We start from the raw sequence: 19,956 nt of genomic DNA, 5'->3' as shown, positions 1-19,956 counted from the left end.
AACACTGTCCCCGTTCTGGGGCTTGACTCGGGCCTTCCCTGAGGAAGGCAGGCGACAGAGATGCAGGTGTGCCACAGTGGTCCTGACAGCGCGTGCTGTACAGGTGCCCTGCTGCCCCACCCGGCTCCCTGCGAGGAGTGCTCCACGGGGGCGGCCCGTGCAGTGTGCCTCCCCCCACCCCCTAGCTGGGCTGGGGCAGTGCCTGTGGGTCTGGACTCCTCCCTTCTTCTGGGTGCTGGCTTCTGAGGATTGGGAATCCCACTGGCGTGCCCATTTCTGTTGTTAGCCAGTTCCTAGACTGAACCTTGCCATTCAGGAGGGGCTGGAGAATGGCCCAAGGCTCTGGCTGGGGGGACCTGTGCAAGCACAGAGCACTTCTTGGGGTCAGGATTTACAGGACCACGTGAGCTAGGGGTGCCCAGCAGCATCGTCCTGGGCTGGGTGAGCTTGAGTTCAAAGCTCTCACTGCCCCTTCAAGGCTCTCAGTGGGTGAGGACATACTGACAGGCCATGTCCTTGGGGCCCTGTATCCATGCACAGACCATAGGTGGTGGCCCCTTGGGGCAAACTGCCCTAATTCAGGAATTTCCTTGCTTTGGGAGTTGGGGCAGGTGGACGCCTGTCTGTGTCAGGCTATGGGGCATTCCTGGGCTGGCCAAGAGACCAAAGGGCGGACACTCCCTCCTTTACAGTCCCACAAATATATGGTAGCATCATTTATTTCGAAGTGGAAATAAACTCACATCGAGTTTGTTTGTAGAACACCAGTTGGAGTGATTTGAGGGCCGTAAACCAGGATGGAGCCCATAGCTGGAGGAACGACGTCTCTAGGGTGTTCTGGTGGGTCTAGCTCTGCCTCCCCTCTGAGGCCTGAAGTTTGAATGTCTCTTCTCTATGGTGGGAAGTCTTCAGACAGCTAATAGGGGGCTTAGTTGCCATTGCTATGCCTCTAAAAGCAGATTCAAGGACATTTGGGGACATGTTGGGAATGCCAGCTCCCAGGGGAGCCAGGTGGGCCCGGGATTGGGGTAATGGGGGATATAAGCATGGGCCCAGTGATCTAGCTGGACGGCACAGAGACTGGCTTCCCTCCCAGGGCTGGTAGACTCAGCCTAGAGCTGTTTATCTAGATCTGAGGAGCAGATCATGTTGGTTTTGCCTAGTGACAGGGGGCCAGGGCTGGAGGGTCTGTCTGGATGTCCACTCCCTTCCCATGGAGGGGGCAGAGGCAGGGCGGGGTGTCTGCGCAGGTGCGCACACATGAGCACATGCTATCCCGGGCGGCAGAGAGCCGTGGGGCTCCTCTCCAGGAACTCAGTGGGGAAGGGAACACAGGGCCAGGCATGGTCACAGGTAGACAGATGTGACCCGATGAGTGCAGGTGGGAAAGCTCAAAGGCTGCAAGGTGGCCCTGCTAGGCACATTGCTGGTGATGATTCGTGTGGGTGGTGCAGGGCAGGGACCCAGGCTCAGGGTGGGGCGCCTGCCCCTCGCCCTGGCTCAGCACCCTGGGGAAGAGGTGACTTCGTTCCAGTGTGACAAGTGCTCTGGGTGGCGGGGGAGCAGGTGGGAATAAAGGAGGGGTGGGTTTGCATTTTGATGGAATAAAGACTAACACGTGGAAATGGGTCCCTGGGGCTGGAGCTCTGGAGTGGGGCTGTCAGCTGTGAGCGCCCTGGGAAGGGGTGCTGACACAGAAACCCTGGGGACTCTTGCCTGCAGAGGTGGGCGTAGCAGGGCGGTCTGGAGCGTGGGTGGGTCGTGCTAAGGCAGGAGCTGGCTTCCTGGCCCCACTGGCTCAGGAGGCAGGAAGGACTCAGAGGCTCCAGGCGGAAGAGCTGGTGGCATCGGAGTGGACACAGCACTCTCAGGCTAGCTACACATTTCTGTCTGTCCAAACAGGACGAAGAGGAGATGGAAGAAGCAGCCAACCAGAAGCTTGCTCTGCAAAAGGCCAAAGAAGTGGCTGAAGTCAGCCCCATGTCTGCCGCCAACATCTCCATCGCCGCGTAAGGCTCTCGGAGTGGGTTGTGGGCGGTGGCGGGAGCAGAGTCCAGCTCCCCCGGGGCCTCCTCAGGGGCCCTCGCCTTGGCTGGAGCTGTTAGGATACAGCCCCTTCCCAGGAGCTGAGATGCGGGGGAATGGCACTCCTCCCCTGCGGGGACTTTTGAGCAAAGAGACCACCAAGTGAAGCCTCCCCGCTTCTCCCCGCCGGGGTGAGAGCGCGGTGTGGCAACGCCGTGGGTGGGAGTGACCACGGAAGGCGGCCCTCTGGACAGTCTTGGGCAGCGCCAGGGACTTGGTGTGTCTGACTTACACACCGCCTTTCAGAAGTGTGTTTTGTGAGCCGGAAGATTCAAGGGGTTACTTCAGCAGCCCAAGAGACTTAATGCAGTTTCCAATAGTATCGAGTTCTGGTGTTGGGACAGGGGTCGAGAGGAGGCCTCTCTGATGAGCAGAGGTGCAGGCGGGGCTGAGACTCCCGTCGGGGACTCTGGTCACCCAGAGCCAGCTGAGAGTGCTGCTGGGGGCGTTATGGATTTCCGAGTTGGGACAGAACGCCCCAGCGCAGGGCCAAAAGCCACGGTGGGCTGGGGGGCGTTGGCCCCCGGGGAAGGAGGCAGGAAAGTCCGGCCCAATCCCGGTCACTGGGTGGCCGTGAGAGAGCACAGAGGGGCTCGGGGCCAGGCTGAGCCCACCCTGGAGCTGCTGCCCCTGCCTTCTGCCCCGCTCGCCAGCCCCCGCCACGGCTCCCACTCCCCACGCTGCTCCACGGGCCCCCGCTCTGCACCTGCTTCCCTCTCCCGTGCACACTGTGCTGCGTGGTCGGAGCACCTCAGGCCCGTCTGTGGTGACACAGGCACTGGTGCCGAGAGTGCGCTGGCACGTGGATGCGTTTGTGGGAGTGGGAGTGTGTACACGCGCGGGTGAGGGTGCATCTTAGCAGCCCCATTCTCGCCTGGACGCCACAGGGCCATGGCCTGTTTTCTAGGAGGATGTTTGCAGAGGACCTGTCTCTAAGGTGAGCAGAAAGTGCTGGCCTTTGGGGGAGAAGAAGTAAAGGGAGGTCCCAGGCCCTGGGAGTCCAGGCAGGGGTGCAGGGGGCCTGCAAGGAGCCAGGCAGGACACAGCCGCCATCATTCCACAGCTGCTGGGGGCTCAGTGCCCAGGTGTTCTGGAGTTCTGTTGTCTGGCCAATGCACCTGCTCGGTCTGCTTGGTCCTGGGCTTGCTGTGACCCGGTTACTTCCTGAGCTGCATAAGCTGCTGGTGGTCTGTGTAGAGGACGTGGTTGGTGACTGACCCATTTATTCACGTGGGCCCTGTGGAGTTTCTGTGTAACTTTTGCCTTCCTGCTGTCCCGGAGGGGAGCGTGGTGTCCTGTGTCCCCTGCTGCTGCCCAGGGCTGCCCATTCCTTGGGGATGTGCGGCAGGGTGTCCACTCCCACCTGGGCTGGGACCTAAGCGGGGAGGGGCCCTCAGCACAGCCACGGGGAGCTTGTCAGGACACCCGAGAGGGAAGTCTGGATGTCCTTCCTCTCCCTCCGCCCCCGTCCCCGTTTGGGATGCTGCTGTGCAGGAAGCAGGCTGTAGACCTGCATCCCCGGGGCCTGGGGGACACTTGGCGCTCTCCCTCACAGCAGGCCCCGAGCTCGGTGCTGGCCCATCCCTGTCACGGCCAAGCTGGGGTATGTCCAGGCATTGGCCCTTGCGTCCCCCTCTTGGGCCAGCTGTGGGTCCCGCGGCCTCCCCCGGGACGCGGCTTTGGGCTTGTCCTCGGCCCATCTCCGCTGCATGCACAGTGGGTCTGACGTGACTCCAGGTGCGGAGGGTGGGGGCGTGAGGACCACTGTGCGTGCTGGTTTGCTCTCCTCCGTCGAGCTGAGGCATCTGCGGGCAGGAGCTGTGCTCCAGTGCCCGTCTGTCCCGTCTGCCCCAACGGTTCCCTGCTCTGCTGGCAGCAGCAGCCTCGCCGTGTTCACTTCTCTGCCCGAGCCTCTGAGGTGGTGGGAGAGGCTCCGAGGGACCCCGCTCTGACCTGCTCCCGCAGCGGTGCTGTGTGGTCTGTGAGACGGGGGCCTGGTCGAGACGTGCGCTGTGAGCCTCTGATGCTCAGGGCGCCTTTCGTGTCCGTGGTGTTTGAGCGGCTCCATGGGCCGTGCCCGAGCGGACGGAGGCTCTGTGACGGACCCTCCTCAGAGGGGCGCCCGAGTCCCCTAGAGCCACTGGGGGTCCAGTGTCCTTGGCCTCAGGGGACAGTCCCCTCAGCCTCCTGGGAGGGAAGGACACTCAGGCTGATGCGGCCCTTCTGGCTCTCGGCTGTGTCGGCCTCGACGTCACTGGGACTCACAAGTGCCGGTGCCCACGGCCGCTCCCACACGCGGGTTCACACTCACACACGCTTGCTCTGATCCTTGTTCTCTTAATGTTCACAGTCTCAGTCACACTCACACCAGCTCACATGCTCATTCACAAGCTCACACACTCAGCCATGCACACCGCTTTGCTCACTCTCTTGTACACACATGCCTGTATGCACGCAGGGCAGCCAGGCAGGTGAACTGCTTTGAGCTCCTCAGAAATGCTTGTCGACTCAACCTTGAGAAGGCAGCGCTGGGGACCCACCTGGTCCTCCCCTGGGAGGGAAATGACTGTAAAGAGACCTATGGTTTCTCTCTATTGATTTTGGAAAAGCTTCCAGAAAGACACTTCCAGAAGGACACTCAAGGGAAGGTGGGCTGGTGGTAGAACCTGTTTGCCCCTGGGGAGGCTGGTGGTGACCTGGTGGCAGTGCCTTAGAGCCTGGGGAGCTGAGGGGCCAGGGCGGCTTGGGGGCTGAGCACGGTGTTCAGGAAGCAGGGCCCAGGTGAGGCCGGAGGCAGGTAGGCCCCTGTGTCAGCCGGCTCTGCTCCGCCTCGAAGGCCAGGGGACCACAGGGGTGAGCCCTCCCTGGCGCCCGGGGAGTGGGGCGCCAGGTCCGGCGGGGGCGAGGGGGCTGATCACAATGGCGGACGAGTGGTACCCGCTCCTTCCAGCCCCCCTGGCCTTCCAGGGCAGTGTGCACAGAGCTGCGCTGGACGGCCCACGATGGCGCTCTTGCCCTCGGCCGTGGGGGTCACTGCTCCGTGGGCGCTCCTTCTCTCTCATCTTCTCTCTTACCCCGAGGTCTCGGCCGGCCTCACTCTGATAGAAGCATCCCCGGCCTCCTGCCTGGATGCACACTGCAGCCTGTGCCCTGACCCGGCGCGGCTCACACCGTTCTAGCCTCTCGTAGAACTCTCTGGTGTTCTCACTTTTGTTCTGTTTTGTTTTTTGCATGTGCAGTTTTGTAAAGCAAACTCGAGGTACTGTATCTCGCAGCTCATCTGTCTCCAGCGTAACCTCACCGTGAGTCTCTCTGCTGCAATTTCCATCTATGGCTTCGTGATAACTACACGCCAACGCCTTCTGTCCGCCCCTAACTCTGCTTCCCACTTCAAGTCATTCGCTTCAGGGGGCAGCTCCAGGCCCACATCCTGCAGCCTGGCCGGGGACGGCGGGCACACTTCCTGACGCCCTCACGTCCTGCTCGTGGGATCAGGCTCTCTGGGCTCAGCCCCTCCTCCTCTCCCTCCTGGTCTCTGTCCTCCTGCCTGTCTGTCCCTGTGCTGTCACTCTGGTGTCTTGAGCAGATCTACTTCTCCTGAGGTGACCACCACTGGGTGCCACTGGGGCTGTCTCCTTGTGGCTCCCATGAGGTAGAGGATTGCTCAGGGGCTCAGGACATCCGTGGGGTCCTCCTGCCCCACCCTGCCTTGCTGGGGAGGGGGTGTCTCTGGGACCCTCAGGAAGTCTTGTTCTCGCGAGAGCAGAGCTTCTGCCTGCTCGTGAGGCTTCCGGAGACCAGCCAAAGCCTGAGGTAGAGCCGTAGAAACCCCAGGGTGGCCCTGCTAGGGGTGACACCAGTCTGCCCCAGGGCCTTCTTTCTGCAGGTGAGAAGTCCCTGGAGATGGCCAGGTGCCCTCTCCGTGTCCTGGTGGTGACGGGCACTCCTGCCGTCCCTGAACCCCTGGCCCCTGTTACTTGGCCAGCACAGAGCTGGGCTCGGTGCTCTCACGAGCACGCGGACCTGCTGGCGGTTGGGCCCCCGACGTCCACAGGGTAAGAAGGCTGGATCCTGAACGACTGACTCCCGGGTGGCCTGAGATGCGGGCGTAGGTGCCAGCGCTGCTGTACCTGGGCTGCTCCACATCGTCACAGCTGGGGGTGACTGAGGGAAGACTGACTTTCTCAGCACGGAGACCTCAAAGCAGGGCCTCACCACAGAGGCTCCTTCTGAATCCTGTTGGCACATCTGGGTCAGGGCGGCTGAGCCGGGCTCTGCCTGCAAGCCGGGCTGGACTCGGTGGGGCGGGGGGGGCCCTTCCCTGTGCCCGCTTCGGGAGTGCTTCTAGACGAGGCTTTCGCCTGGGTCAGAGTCCTCTGCCACGCTGCACTGTGGGTCAGAGCCTGACCCGCCCCCGCACATTCTTGGAGCTCGGTGGAGACACAGAGAGTGAGAGGCGAGCGCTGGCCACGCCGCGCCACATGCCAGGCAGGGCAGGGACAGAGCAGCAAGCAGGTGGGGGCAGGCTGCCGCCCCCCCAGCAAGGCACAGAGGCAGAGACACGTCCAGAGAGGCAGCCAGCAGCGCCGCCGCGTGCTGGGCAGGCGCCGACAGTCTCGGGTGGCGTGAGGCCCAGAGAGGCAGCCACCCAGCAGGAGCGGGGCTGGTAGAGCCGCCCCTGGGAAGTTATGAGGGGAGCCTGCCAGCCCCACGCAGCCTCTAGTCCAGCAGGCACCCCGCCTCTCCGTGGACTTGAGCTGGTTCCTGGGTGAGGCAGAGCTGCGTCTGAGGGTGAGGCTGAGGGCAGAGCCCGTTCCTCCTGAGCTACCAGCTACCACGTCCCCATCGTCTTTACTGCCTGCCTGTTTCTGTTCTGACAGGCGGGTCCCCAGGGCTCATGGCTGGGTCTGAGCAGGCCACCACCTGCCGCCCAATGGCTCCGAGTCCAGGCCCATCTCGGCCTGCTGGGCTGATGGGGAAGCCTGACCAGTGTCCGGCCGTCAGCCCTCACGGGTTCCTGCACCACTGGGGAGCGCCCCTGGTGGCTGCTGTCCACTTCACAGGGTTCGGCATAGTTCAGAGTTGGGCCCTTTGTTTTGGTGTCAGCTGGGGATGGGTAGGTCCCCCGTGGCTCTGGGTTGAAGCCAAGGAGAGAAGGTGGGTCTGTTGCCAGGTGACCTTGGGAACGGGGCAGCAGCCGAAGGTGTGCTGCCCACCAGTCAGCAGGTGGTCAGAGAGGCTGACCGCTGTCCCCCATACGTTGCCCTGCCTGCCCCCCGCCTGGGCCCCCAAGGACAGGCATCAGGCTCTCCTGCTCTCATACTTTCAAGGTGCTTCCCTGGAAATGGCTCCCCACCCTGGGGGCAGGACTCAGCGTGGTGCTCAGTGGCTGGGGCTCAGAGCCGGGGGGTGGAGACCTGTCCCACCTGGGCCCCCAAGGCCCCCAGGTTGTGGCTCTAGGCTGTGCGGTCAGTGCAGCTGGAGTCCGGCGGAGGCCTCGCGTCTCCTTTAGACACTTGTTTCCTCTCGCCCTTGCATGCGTCCGATCGTGGCTCCGTCAGTGACTCGCTGTGGACCCTGTGTGAGTCACGTCCTCCGTGCTCAGTGTGACATGGGGACAAGAGCAGCACCCAGTCCCTGAGGTGGTTGTGAGGGCTGGAGGAGGTGGCCGCTGGCCCAGATGTCACAGCCACCCTTGTCCTCGTGCTGCCACTGCTGCCCCCCCACAGTGGTCCCGAGACCTCCAGGGGCTGCGGGACGAGACTGGCCTCTGAGGAGGTGGTGCCGGCTCGCCAACTTTGGGGTCTTGTTCAGCAAATATCCCAGAATGCAAAGGGCTTCCACGCACCCTGTGGCTGTGGAATCCACCTGTGACCGTGTGGGTGAGCTTGGGGGGCGGTCAAGGCCTTTAGAAGCCTGTCTAGTGAGGGCTGAGCCTGGACTACAGGCCACTCCTGGCGCCGGAAGGCTCTCAGCCCCAGTGGAGCCAGGAGAGGGGAGGGCACTGCTGAACACAGGACGTAGTGTCCAGCCGCAGACCTGCCTGCTGGGCTCCTGGGCATTCAGCAAATGGTCACTGAGCTGAGTGGCAGCTGCCCAGATGGGGCCGACCACCGCAGGGAGAGTCCCCGCCTGACTCCCGCGAGGGCCAGCCGCCCCCGGGGCCCCTCGCTCCCTGGGTAACTGTCCCTTCCGCTCCTGACGACCCGCCTCTTCTTCTCGGGTTCCCTCTCAGACACCCCGTCTTCCTCTGGCCAGTGGCTCCCCTCCTGGAGGTGGAGATGGAGAAGCCCCTCCTCGGGCAGCCTGCTTCCTGCCTCCTCAGTCCTGCTCCATTTGGACGTTGCCCCCCTCCTCGCCCCATTCTGGCCTTCCTGGCGGGCAGCCCACCTGCCCGGGAAGCCTGTCTGCCACCTCATGCTGGTGCCTGTCATTCCCACTGCTCTGCACCCCTGGCCCCCCGGCCTTGAGCCCCCACCCCCAGGTGAGGCTCTCACCATCTGTGGGCGCCCCCCGGAGGGCGCAGGGATGAGGTCTGTTTCCCTGGGTATCGGCCGCCAACTCTGCCCCTCGACTCTGCTGGGGTTGCCAGGGCTCCTGCCGCCCCCCCCCCCCCCCCCCACTGCGCCCTCTGCCATCTCTCCATCGCTGTGTGTCCATCCGTGGCTTCCCCTGCGAGGCAGAGAGGTGGGGGGCGGCTTGGGGGCGCGGCTCACGCGGGTCTCCCCACAGCAGGCATCAGAACTCGGCCAAGGCGCGCTCGGTGTGGGAGCAGCGGGCCAGCCAACTGCGGCTGCAGAACCTACGAGCCAGCTGCGAGGCGCTGTACAGCGAGATGGACGCCGAGGAGCGGCTGCGCTTCGCCACCTCCCGCCACCTGCGGCCCGACATGAAGACGCACCTGGACCGGCCGCTCGTGGTGGAGCCGGGCCGGGACGGCGCGCGGGGGCCCGCGGGGGGCAAGGCCCGGCCCGAGGGCGCGGAAGCTGCCGAGGGCGCGGACCCGCCGCGCAGGCATCACCGGCACCGAGACAGAGACAGGGACAAGGCCGCGGCCGCGGCCCCGGCGCCGGCGCCGGCGGGGGAGCAGGACACGGCGGACGCCCCGAAGGCGGAGGGCGGGGAGCCGGGGGCCCGGGAGGAGCGGGCACGGCCGCGCCGCAGCCGCAGCAAGGAGGCCGCGGGCCCCCGGGAGGCCCGGAGCGAGCGTGGCCGCGGCCCGGGACCCGACGGCGGCCGGCGCCACCACCGGCGCGGCTCCCCGGAGGAGGCGGCAGAGCGGGAGCCCCGGCGCCACCGCGCGCACCGGCACGTGCCCGAGCCGGGCAGGGAGGGCGCGGCGCCCGGGGCTAAGGGCGAGCGGCGAGCGCGGCACCGCGGCGGCCCCCGGGCCGGCCCCCGGGAGGCGGAGAGCGGAGAGGAGCCGGCGCGGAGGCACCGCACGCGGCACAAGGCGCCGTCCGCGCACGAGGAGGCGGAGAAGGAGGCCGCCGCGGAGAAGGAGGGCGAGGTGGGGGACAGGGACGAAGACAAGGAGCTCCGCAACCACCAGCCTAGGCGAGTCAGCGCGGGGGGGGGGGGCGGGGGGGCTGGGGGCAGTGGTGACTGGGCCGGACGTGCCAACCAGCCCGTGAGGGGCAGGCTGGTAGGGTTACACAGATCAGGGGTGCGCGGACCTGGCCGGGCGGCCCAGCCCTCTGTCTCAGCCCCTTTCTGCAGTGGTGACAGTCCTGCCTTGTTGGGCCGGCGTGGTGGGGAGCGTAGCTCGAAGGCGCCCGGGAGGAAGGGAGGCTATGGGTGAAAGTGTTGGGACTGGCTTGGGACACTGAGACTTGGAAAAGGTACCCCGGGGAGAAGAGAAAAATGTGTAACCCCGTGAAGCAAGGCGAGTCAGGAGAGCCTGAGGGAAGCCTGAGGAGGCCACAGGACTAAATGGTGGAATGGGAGGGGGCTGGGCTATGCGGCCATGACGGAAAGGACCCCCATCCCAGGCCAGCCCAGCCCGGTCCCTGGCTGGGACAGGATCTGACGGTGACTTTGTGAGAACCCAGGGGTAACAGGAGCTGTTAGGCTGAGGCCAGCAGTCTCCATGCTTGCCAATGAGTCACAGACCACCCAGAACTCGTGCAGCCAGAGGCCACAGCTCAGGATCAGCCCGACCTGGGCACGGTCTTTGTGTGCAGAGCTCTGTGCTGAGCCTTTGCCCTGGTGGGGCCCCAGATGGGGTGGCTTAGGGTAACATCCTCTTCCAGGCTTCTTCGTTCTGCACACAGTTCTGTTATATACACATAACGTGATATCAGCCATGCCTGGCCTTGTGCCAGGGACAAACAGGTGAGTCAGCCCTGTCCCTACCTTTCAGACCTAAAAACAGAAATGTATAGGGTGATAAAAACCATGACAGAGGAGGTGATCAGGGATTTATTCGATCTGTATAGGGGTTTAAGAAGCTGGGTTTTGCAGACTGAATAGGAGTTTGGCTCTCCGTCAGACTCTGATGTGCATTCTTGGTTGCAGGGAGCCACACTGCGATCTGGAGGCCAGTGGGGTAATGGGTGTGGGCCCTGTGCATGCCCTGCCCAGCACCTGTCTAGAGAAGGTGGAAGAACAGCCCGAGGATGCAGATAATCAGCGGAACGTTACTCGAATGGGCAGTCAACCCTCGGATCTGAGCACCACTGTGCACATCCCAGTGATGCTGACTGGCCTTCCTGGGGAGACCACGGTCGTTTCCAGTGAGTATCTTCCCATAACATCAGGGCAGGGCCCACCTTGTGCAGGCTCGGTTTGCTCTCCCCCCTTCCCTCCTGCTCCGTGACAGCCACCCGGGGACAGAGCTTGCCTCTGTGAATTGTTCCCCAACTGGAAAGTCTTTGCTGTCAGCATTTGTGCCTTGCTATCCCTTTGCTTTCCAGTGCCCCAGAGGAGCCCTCTTGCTATTACATGTCATTAAGCTCTAGTCTGCTTCCTTGCAACGGTATTTGCAAGTTACCAGGTAAGTGCCAGGCATGGTGTTAGAGTGCAGGGGGCACAGCAGGGGGGAGTGGGACTGGCTGCCCTTGCGGGGCTCAGAGTCTCGCCGGGAAGACAGACCACAGCGCGGTCACGGCTCTTCACAGTCGCACAAACGCTGCTAAGGACTGTGGCCACAGACCTGACTGAGGTCGGGAGCTAGCGGGCGAGAGGAGGGGGGTCTCAGGGTGGTGGTATTCCACCCACTTACTTATGGTCCTGGCTCTGCAGTTCCTCCACCCACTTACTTATGGTCCTGGCTCTGCAGTTCCTCCAGCCACCTACTTATGGTCCTGGCTCTGCAGCTCCTCCCAGGCCTTTGCCTGAGCTTCCCTTTTCCTTCCCCTCCCTCCCTCATACCCTGTGTGAGGTCATGACGGAGCAGCCGCTCCACAACTGGCTTGTGTGCGGGCACTGAGGGCACAGTGTGAATAAAATGCCAACCTGCAGGTGGCAAAGACAGGCCCTTCGCATGATGCGCAGGCGCACGGGCGTTCTGTGAGCACCAAGGACAGAAAAAAACATTCCCAGGGGCAGAGGTGACTCGGAATTCCAGATGAAGATTCAGCCTCAGGCAGGCCCAGGTGCTGCCACACGCTTGCCTGTCCGCAGACGTGTCCACGCACAGAACGGGCGCTCCCTCTTACCCAGGGGCTCTCGCCTGGGGCCGATGGATAGCGCACAGCGCCAGGTGTGACAGTGGGGGCGGCTGGCTCTGCCCGCTGAGCCTCCCCCTTCCTCGTTGCTTCCTTGGAAGAAGGCTTTCCCTGGTCCATTCTGTCGTTTCACCTCCCATGGCAGTGTCTGTCTTCCCAGACTCCCGAAATCAGCCCCCGGGTCTCATTCTTTCTGGACTAGCCTGAGGGTCCCCACCTGGTTTTTGTCCACGGGAGTCGAGCTGTGGCCCCTCCTCCCCAACCCCGGCAACCACTGATCTTTTTACTGTCTCTGTAGTTTGCCTTTTCCAGAACGTCTTATAGTTGGAGTCACCTAGTACGTAGCCTCTTTAGACTGTCTTCTTTCACTTACCCGTGTGCGTTTAAGGTTCCTTCGTGTCTTTTCGTGGTTCGGTAGCTCGCTTCTTTTTAGTGCTGAATAGTATTCCGTTGTCTGGATGGACCACGCTTTATTTATCCATGCACCTATTGAAAGACACGTTTGTTGCTTACAAATTTTGTCAGTTATGAATAAAGCTATTATAAGCATTCATGTTCAGGTTTTTGTGTAGACATACATTTCCAACTCATTTGGGTAAATACCTAGGAGCATGGTTTTTGGATTGTGTGGTAAAACTACATTTAGCTTTGTAAGAAACTGGTCTAACCAACTGGCTATATCATTTTTACATTCCCACCAGCAGTAAATGAGAATTCCTGTTGCTCCGCATCCTCTCCAACATTTGGTATTGTCAGTGTTTCGGATTTTCGCCATTCTAATACGTGTGTATTGATAGCTCATTGTTTTAATTTGCAATTCCTTAATGATATATGATCTTGAGCGTCTTTTCATACGCTGATTTGACATCTGTATATCTTCTCTGGTGAGGTGCCTGTTCATATCTTTTGCCCACTTTTAAATTTTTTTATTTGAAAAAAAATTTAGAGACAAAGTTTTAAAGAGCAGTTTAAGGTTCAAAACAAAATTGAGAGGGAGGTAGAGAGATTTCCATATACTGTCTGCCTGCACACATGCATAGCCTTCCCTATTATCAGCATCTCTCATTAGAATGGTGCTTTTTTTTTTTTTTTTTAAACCAAGGATAAAACTACATTGACACGTCATAATCACCCAAAGTGCACGGGGTACATTAGAGTTCACTCTTGATGTTGTACATTCTGTGGGTTTGGACAAATGTGTAATGACATATATCCATCATTGTGACGTGACACACAATATTTTCATTGCCCTAAAAATTCTCTGTGCTCTGCCTGTTCATCCCTCCTCACCTCCCATCAACGTCTGGCAACCACTGATCTTTTCATTGTCTTTGTTCTTTTGCCTTTTCCAGAATGTCATATAGTTGGAATCATACAGTGTGTAGCCTCTTCAGATTGGCTTCTTTCACTCACCAATATGCATTTAAGGTTCCTCCATGTTTTTCATGGCTTAGTAGCTCGTTTCTTTTTAGTGCTGAATAATATTCCATTGTCTGGATGTACCTTAGTTTATTTACGCATTCAACTACTGGAGAACATCTTGGTTGCCTCCAAATTTTGGCAATTATGAATAAAGCTGCTGTAAACATTTGTGTGCACGTTTTTGTGTGGACATAAGTTTTCAACTCCTTTGGCTGAATCCTAAAGAGAGTGATGGCTGGATCATGTGGCAAGAATATGTTTAGTTTTGTAAGAAACCGCCAAGGTGGCTGTACCACCTTATGTTCCCACCAGCAATAAATGAGAATTGCTGTTGCTGCACATCTTTGCCAGCATTTGGTGGTGTCCCTGTTCAGATTTTGGCCATTCTGATAGGTGTGTCATGGTGTCAGGTTGTTTCAGTTTGCGTTTCCCTGATGACGTTTGCTGGGAAACATCTTCGTGTGCTTATTTACCCTCCGTATGTCTTCTTTGGTGAGGTGTCTGTTAAGGTCTTTTGCCCGTTTTTTACTCAGGTTGTTGCTTTTATTTTTGAGTTTTAAGAGTTCTTTGTATATTTTGGATGGCAGTCTTTTATCAGATGTGTCTTCTGCAAACATTTTCTCCCGGTTTGCTGCTTGTGTTCTCATTCTCTTGATGTCTCTCACAGAGCAAAAGTTGTTCATTATCTCCTAGGAGTGTTATAGTTTCACATGTCACATTTAGGCCTATGAGCCATTTTGGGTTAATTTTTGTGAAGGGTGTAAGGTCTCTCCAGATTAATTTTTTTGGCATGTGGTTGTCCAGTTGTTCCAGCACCATTTGTCGAAGAGACTATCTTTGTTCCACTGTATTGCCTTTGCTGTCATGTCAAAGATCAGTTGACTGTTATTTGTGGGGGCCCGTTTCTGGACTCTCTGTTCTGTTCTGTTGACCTATTTGTTCATTCTTTCCCCAGTACCACACTGTCTTGATTACCGTAGCTATATAGTCAGTCTTGAAGTTGGGTGGTGCCAATCCTCTAACTTCGGTCTTCTTTAATATTGAAGTTTTGGCTATTCTGAGTCTTTTACATCTCCGTGTAAACTTTAGAATCATTTTGCTGATATCCATAAAATAAATTGCTGGGATTTTGATTGAGACTGCATTGAATCTATAGATCAAGTTGGGAAGAACTGACAATGTTGAGTCCTCCCATCCGTGAACATGGAACATCTCTCCATTTATTTAGTTCCTTTATTTCATGCATCAGAGTTTGTAGTTTTCCTCATAGGGATCTTGTACATATTTTGTTAGATTTATGCTTAAGTATTTCATTTTGGTGGGGTGCTAATGTAAATAGTGTTGTGTTTTAATTTTAAATTTCACTTGTTCATTGTTAGTATATAGGAAAACAGTTGACTTTTTGTGTGTTAACCCAACCTTGATAAAATCAGTTATTAGTTCCGGGAGTTTTTTTGTTGATTCTATCAGATATTCTCTATAGGTGATCAAGTCATCTGCAAACAAATACAATTTTTTAGTCTTACTTCCCAATCTGTATAGTTTTTTTGTTGTTGTTGTTTGCCTTATTGCATTAGCAAGGAATTCCGCTATGGTATTGAAAAGGAGTGGTGAGAGGCGCATCTTTTCCTTGTACGTGATCTTAGTAGGAAAGCTTTGAGTTTCTCACCATTAAGTATGATGTTAGCTGTAGGTTTTTTTTGGTACATATTCTTTATAAAGTTGAGGAAATATTCCCTCTATTCCAATTTACTGAGAGTTTTTATGGTGAATGGGTGTTGGATTTGTCAAATGCTTTTTCTGCACCTGTTCATATGATCATATGATTTTTCTTTTTTTAGTTTGTTGATGTTATTATGGATTACATTAATTGATTTTTAAAAATAATTTTATTTATTTATTTATTTGTCTGTGTTGGGTCTTCATTGCTTCGCACGGGCTTTCTCTAGTTGCAGCGAGCGGGGGGCTACTCTTTGTTGCGGTGCACGGGCTTTCTCTAGTTGCAGCGAGCGGGGGCTACTCTTTGTTGCTGCGCACGGGCTTTCTCTAGTTGCAGCGAGCGGGGGCTACTCTTCGTTGCTGCGCACGGGCTTTCTCTAGTTGCAGCGAGCGGGCGCTACTCTTTGTTGCGGTGCACGGGCTTCCTATTGTGGTGGCTTCTCTTGTTGCACAGCACGGGCTCTAGGGGCATGGGCTTCAGTAGTTGTGGCATGTGGGCTCCGTAGTCATGGTGCACGGGCTCTAGAGCACGGGCTCAGTAGTTGTGGTGCACGGGCTTCGTTGCTCCGCGGCATGTGGGATCTTCCTGGATTAGGGATAGAACCTGTGTCCCCTGCATTGGCAGACAGATTATTAACCACTGCACCACCAGGGAAGCCCTGTGTTAATTGATTTTTGAATGTTGGACCAGCCTCACATGTCTGGGATTAATCCCACTTGGTTGTGGTATATAATTCTTCTATACTTTTTTGGGTTCGATTTGCTAATGTTTCGTTGAGAATTTTTATATCTGTATTCATGGGAGATATTGGTCTGTAGTTTTCTTGTGATGGCTTGTTTGGTTTTAGTATCAGGGTAATGGTATTCCCTTTGGTAAAAGGTAAAAGTATTCCCTTTGCTTCTATCTTCTGAAAGAGATTGTAGAGAATGGGTATGATTTCTTTCTTAAATATATGGTAGCATTCACCGGTGAACCCATCTGGGCCTGGTGTTTTCTGTTTTAGAAGGTAGTCGATTATTGATTCAATCTCTTTAATAGGTATAAACCTATTTAGAAGGAATAGATATAAACCTATTTAGATTATCTGTTTCTTCTTGAATATCAGCAGATTGCGTCCTTCCAAGGAATTGGTCCATTTCAAGTAGTTTATCACATTTGTGGGCATAGAGTTGTTCATAGTATTAATTTATTATCCTTTTAATGTCCATGGGATCAGTAGTGATGTCTCCTTTTTTATTTCTGATATTAGGAATCTGTGTTTCCCCTCATTTATCTTAGTTCGCCTGGCTAGAGGCTTATCAATTTTACTAATCTTTTCAAGGAACCAACTTTTGGTTTCATTGATCTTCTCTGTTGATTTGCTTTTTCAGTTTCATTGATTTCTGCTTTAATTCTCACGATTTCTTTTCTTCTGCTTACTTTGGATTTAAGTTGCTCTTTTTTCTCTTCCTAAGGTGGAAGCTTAGATTATTGATTTTGGGTCTTTCTTCTCTTCTAATTTATGCATTCAATGCTATAAATTTCCTTCTAAGTGTTGCTTTTGCTGCATCCAACAAACTTGGATAAGTTGTGTTTTCATTTTCATTTAGTTAAAAATATTTAAAAATTTCTCTTGAAATTTCTTCTTTGACCCGTATGTTATCTAGAAGTGTGTGGTTTGAGCTTTACATATTTTGAGATTTATCTTTCTGTTATTTAGTTTAGTTCATTGTGGTCTGAAAACAGACATTTTGCCCACTTTTAAATTGGGTTGTTGTTTTCTAATTGTTGAATTTTTAGAGTCCTTTGTATAATTTTGATAAAGACTTTTGTCAGATATGTGATTTGCAAATATTTTCTCCCAGTTGGTGGCTTGTCTTCTCATTTTCTTAATGTCTGGTGTTTTTGATTGTTACCGGTGGGAGGGTTAATTTGGTCCCTGGTATGACTTCTGCTAGGAGCAGAAATCTAGGCTATTGACTTTTATATGTTAATTTTGTATCCTACTACTTTTCTGTATCTTCAGATTGTTCTTTAGTTTTAGCATTGATTCTCTTTGTTTTTTCCCAAGTACATTATGCAAAATTTTGCAAATACAGTTGTAACTATTCCTTTCCAAATATTAGGTCTTCCTTCCTTCCTTCCTTCCTCTCTCTCTCCTTCCTTCCTTCCCTCCCTCCTTCCTTCCTTCTTTCGTCCTTTCTTCCTTTCTTTCTTTCTTTTGCCTGATTTCACCAGCTAATATACTAACATTGGAGTTACTAGGTACCCTTACCTTGCTTCTGCCTACGCTAAGTAAGATTCTGGTTTTGGGCTTGAGAGGTGTGTGTCTGTGTGTGTCTACGTCTGTGTGTCTGTGTGTGTATAAGATCATGTTATAGTGTTCATTAATTTCTTTTTCAGTAAGTATTTTTTTATCTGGAATAGATGCTGAATTTTGTTGAAGGTCTTTTCGGCATCCACAGAGATCATATATTTTCCCCTGAAATATGGGGATTTATACTAATAAGTTTTCAGATCTTGAACTATCTTTGCAATCTTAGAATAAACCCCACTAGGTTATCATATTTATTTTTTAATGTGATGCTGGATTCTGTTTGATAATATTGATACTTTATGGAGGATTTTTGGATTGAGATGTATTTTAGGATATTGAGATGTGTTCTGTAGCTTTCTTATATTATGTTCAAGTGTCATAAGGTTTAGATATTAATGTTATATAGTTACCTCTTGCTTAACTTCATTAATCCATTTCTGAAAATCACATGTTGTAGTGGGAGTCCCATTTCCCATTATTTTAGATGGGAAAAATTGTAATGTACTATACAAATTATAATGTATTATAATTAGTTGTACTCAAAATCCCCAACCAATTTCTTAAAACAGAACTAAAGCACAGTTAGTCACAGAAAACACTTAATACATTGTTTCCTGATCACCGCAGTTAAAATAGCTGTTAACAAGCAATTGCTTTGGACACCTCCTTCAGTGAAACTTGCACTTTTCAAAAACATCGACACATGATTCTGATAGCTAACCAACTGACTTTGGAATCTTGCCTGACAGTTTTCAGTGTTTTGAGTTTGGGGGATGTATACATTTTTCCTGCATAAACAACAGTCAAGAAAGCCTCAACAACGTTGTAATGAGAGATACATGTATTCTCCTGAAGTGTGAGTATTATAAAACTAAGAGGTGCTCTGTTGAGTATTTATTATAAAACTAGGAGGTGCTCTGTTGAGAAATTTTACCTGAGGAGATGTTCTGTAGGGTGTACCTATTATTGATCCATAAAAAGAATTAGGACGTTTGCTTCTTTTCCTTTTCTGGGGTAGTTTAAGTAGCATTAGGATTACTTGGTCTTTAAAGATTTGGTAGAGTTCCGTTGTGAAATAAATCATCTGGGTTTGGTTTTTGTTGTTGTTGTTAGGATAGTTCTTTGATAATTTATCTGTTTCTGTATGGATATTGGTCTGTTTAAACGTTCTTATCTCCTCAGATCAGCTTGGTAAACTGTATTGATCCATTTGATCTAGGTTTTCCCATTTATGTACATAAGAGCTATGCAAAGAAGTGGCTTACGTTGTTAAAACAATTTGCTCACTGTTTTCTTCCCCCTTCTTATTTTTTATCCTGTATATTTTGTGTTTCCCCCTTATGTTCTTGATTAAATTAGTTAGAAGTTTATACAATTTGTGGATTTTTATAAAAAGAACCAGCATCTTTGTTAGTTCTACTATGGTTTTCTTTAAAAATCATTCTTTTTCCAATTTTATTTTCCTTATGTACCTCCTTCTGCCTTTTTTTGTTTTACTTTGTCATTCCTTTTCTAGCTTCTTTAGTTGGAGACTTAAGTTTATTTTAGTCTTTATTATATGATTATTTAAGGCTCTGAATTTTCCTCTGATTGCTAATTTAATTGTAGCCTATAGATTCTGATATTTGGTGTTTTCATTTTCACCAGATTTTAAAGGAATTATGCAATTTTGGTTTGTATTTTCCCTCAGTGTTTGTAGATTCCTTGGGATTTAGTATATAGAGAATCAAGTACTCTGCAAGTGAACAGTTTCATTTTTTACTTTCTGATATGTATGCCTTCTATTTCCCTTCTTCCCTTGTGGTGCCGTGACTTCCAGTACAGTGTCGGATAGCAGCGGTGAGAACTGACGTTCTTCCCTTGTTCCCATCTTGTGGGAGAAGGGAGCGCTCAGTCTTTCACCATTAAGTATGATGTTAGCTGTTTTGGGGTTTGTTTGGTTTTTTTTTTAAGATGTTCTTTATCAAGTTGAGGAAATTCCCCTCTGTCACTTTTTTTTTCTAAGTTTTTATATTAAATGAGTGTTGAATTTTATCAGATTTTCTGCCTCAATTGATATGATTATGTGGTTTTTCTTCTGTAACATGGTAGTTTACACATTGAGTGATTTTCAAATATTGACCTGCCTTGCATTCCTGGGACAAACTCTGCTGGTCATTGTGTATAATTATCTTTATATATTGCTGAATTCTGTTTTTTTTTTGTTGTTTTTTGTTGTTGTTGTTTGTTTGTTTGTTTTTTGCGGTACGCGGGCCTCTCACTGTCGTGGCCTCTCCCGTCGCGGAGCACAGGCTCTGGACGCGCAGGCTCAGCGGCCATGGCTCACGGGCCCAGCCGCTCCGCGGCATGTGGGATCCTCCCGGACCGGGGCACGAACCCGCGTCCCCTGCATCGGCAGGCGGACTCTCAACCACTGCGCCAGCAGGGAAGCCCTGAATTCTGTTTGATAATATTTTGTTAGAGAGTTTTGCCTCCGTATTCATGAGGGATATTGCGCTACGGTTTTCTTTTTTGTACTCTTTGTCTGGTTTTGGTGTCAGAATAATACTAAATTCATAAACTGAATTGGATAGTGTTTCTTATTATGTTTTTTGGAGGAGACTGTGTAGAATTGGTGTTAATTCTTTAAATGTTGGACAGAATTTGCCAATGAAACATTTCTTTTTTGGAATTTAAAAATTAGCCTTAATAGGGCTATGTTATGTAATCATACTGGGTGAGTTGCATTAGTTTGTGCTTTTGAAGGAATTGGCCTGTTTCCTTTG

General features: G+C 53.2%; 1 protein-coding gene across 2 annotated transcripts in view; it reads left to right on the top strand.

Moving 5' to 3' along the window:
* Window positions 1-19,956, top strand: part of CACNA1B (calcium voltage-gated channel subunit alpha1 B) — a 194,348-nt gene that overhangs the window by 94,497 nt on the left and 79,895 nt on the right. For both annotated transcript variants that reach the window (XM_060013664.1, XM_060013665.1), the window contains exons 18-20: window positions 1,903-2,009; window positions 8,818-9,642; window positions 10,603-10,820. In XM_060013664.1, coding sequence (XP_059869647.1) covers window positions 1,903-2,009; window positions 8,818-9,642; window positions 10,603-10,820 — 1,150 coding nt within the window. The remainder of the gene's footprint in view (window positions 1-1,902; window positions 2,010-8,817; window positions 9,643-10,602; window positions 10,821-19,956) is intronic.

The sequence above is a fragment of the Delphinus delphis genome, chromosome 6, assembly GCF_949987515.2.
Source record: "Delphinus delphis chromosome 6, mDelDel1.2, whole genome shotgun sequence".
Lineage (NCBI taxonomy): Eukaryota > Metazoa > Chordata > Mammalia > Artiodactyla > Delphinidae > Delphinus > Delphinus delphis.
Note: the sequence above shows the minus strand (reverse complement) of the source record. Positions and strands in the feature narration are given on the sequence as shown.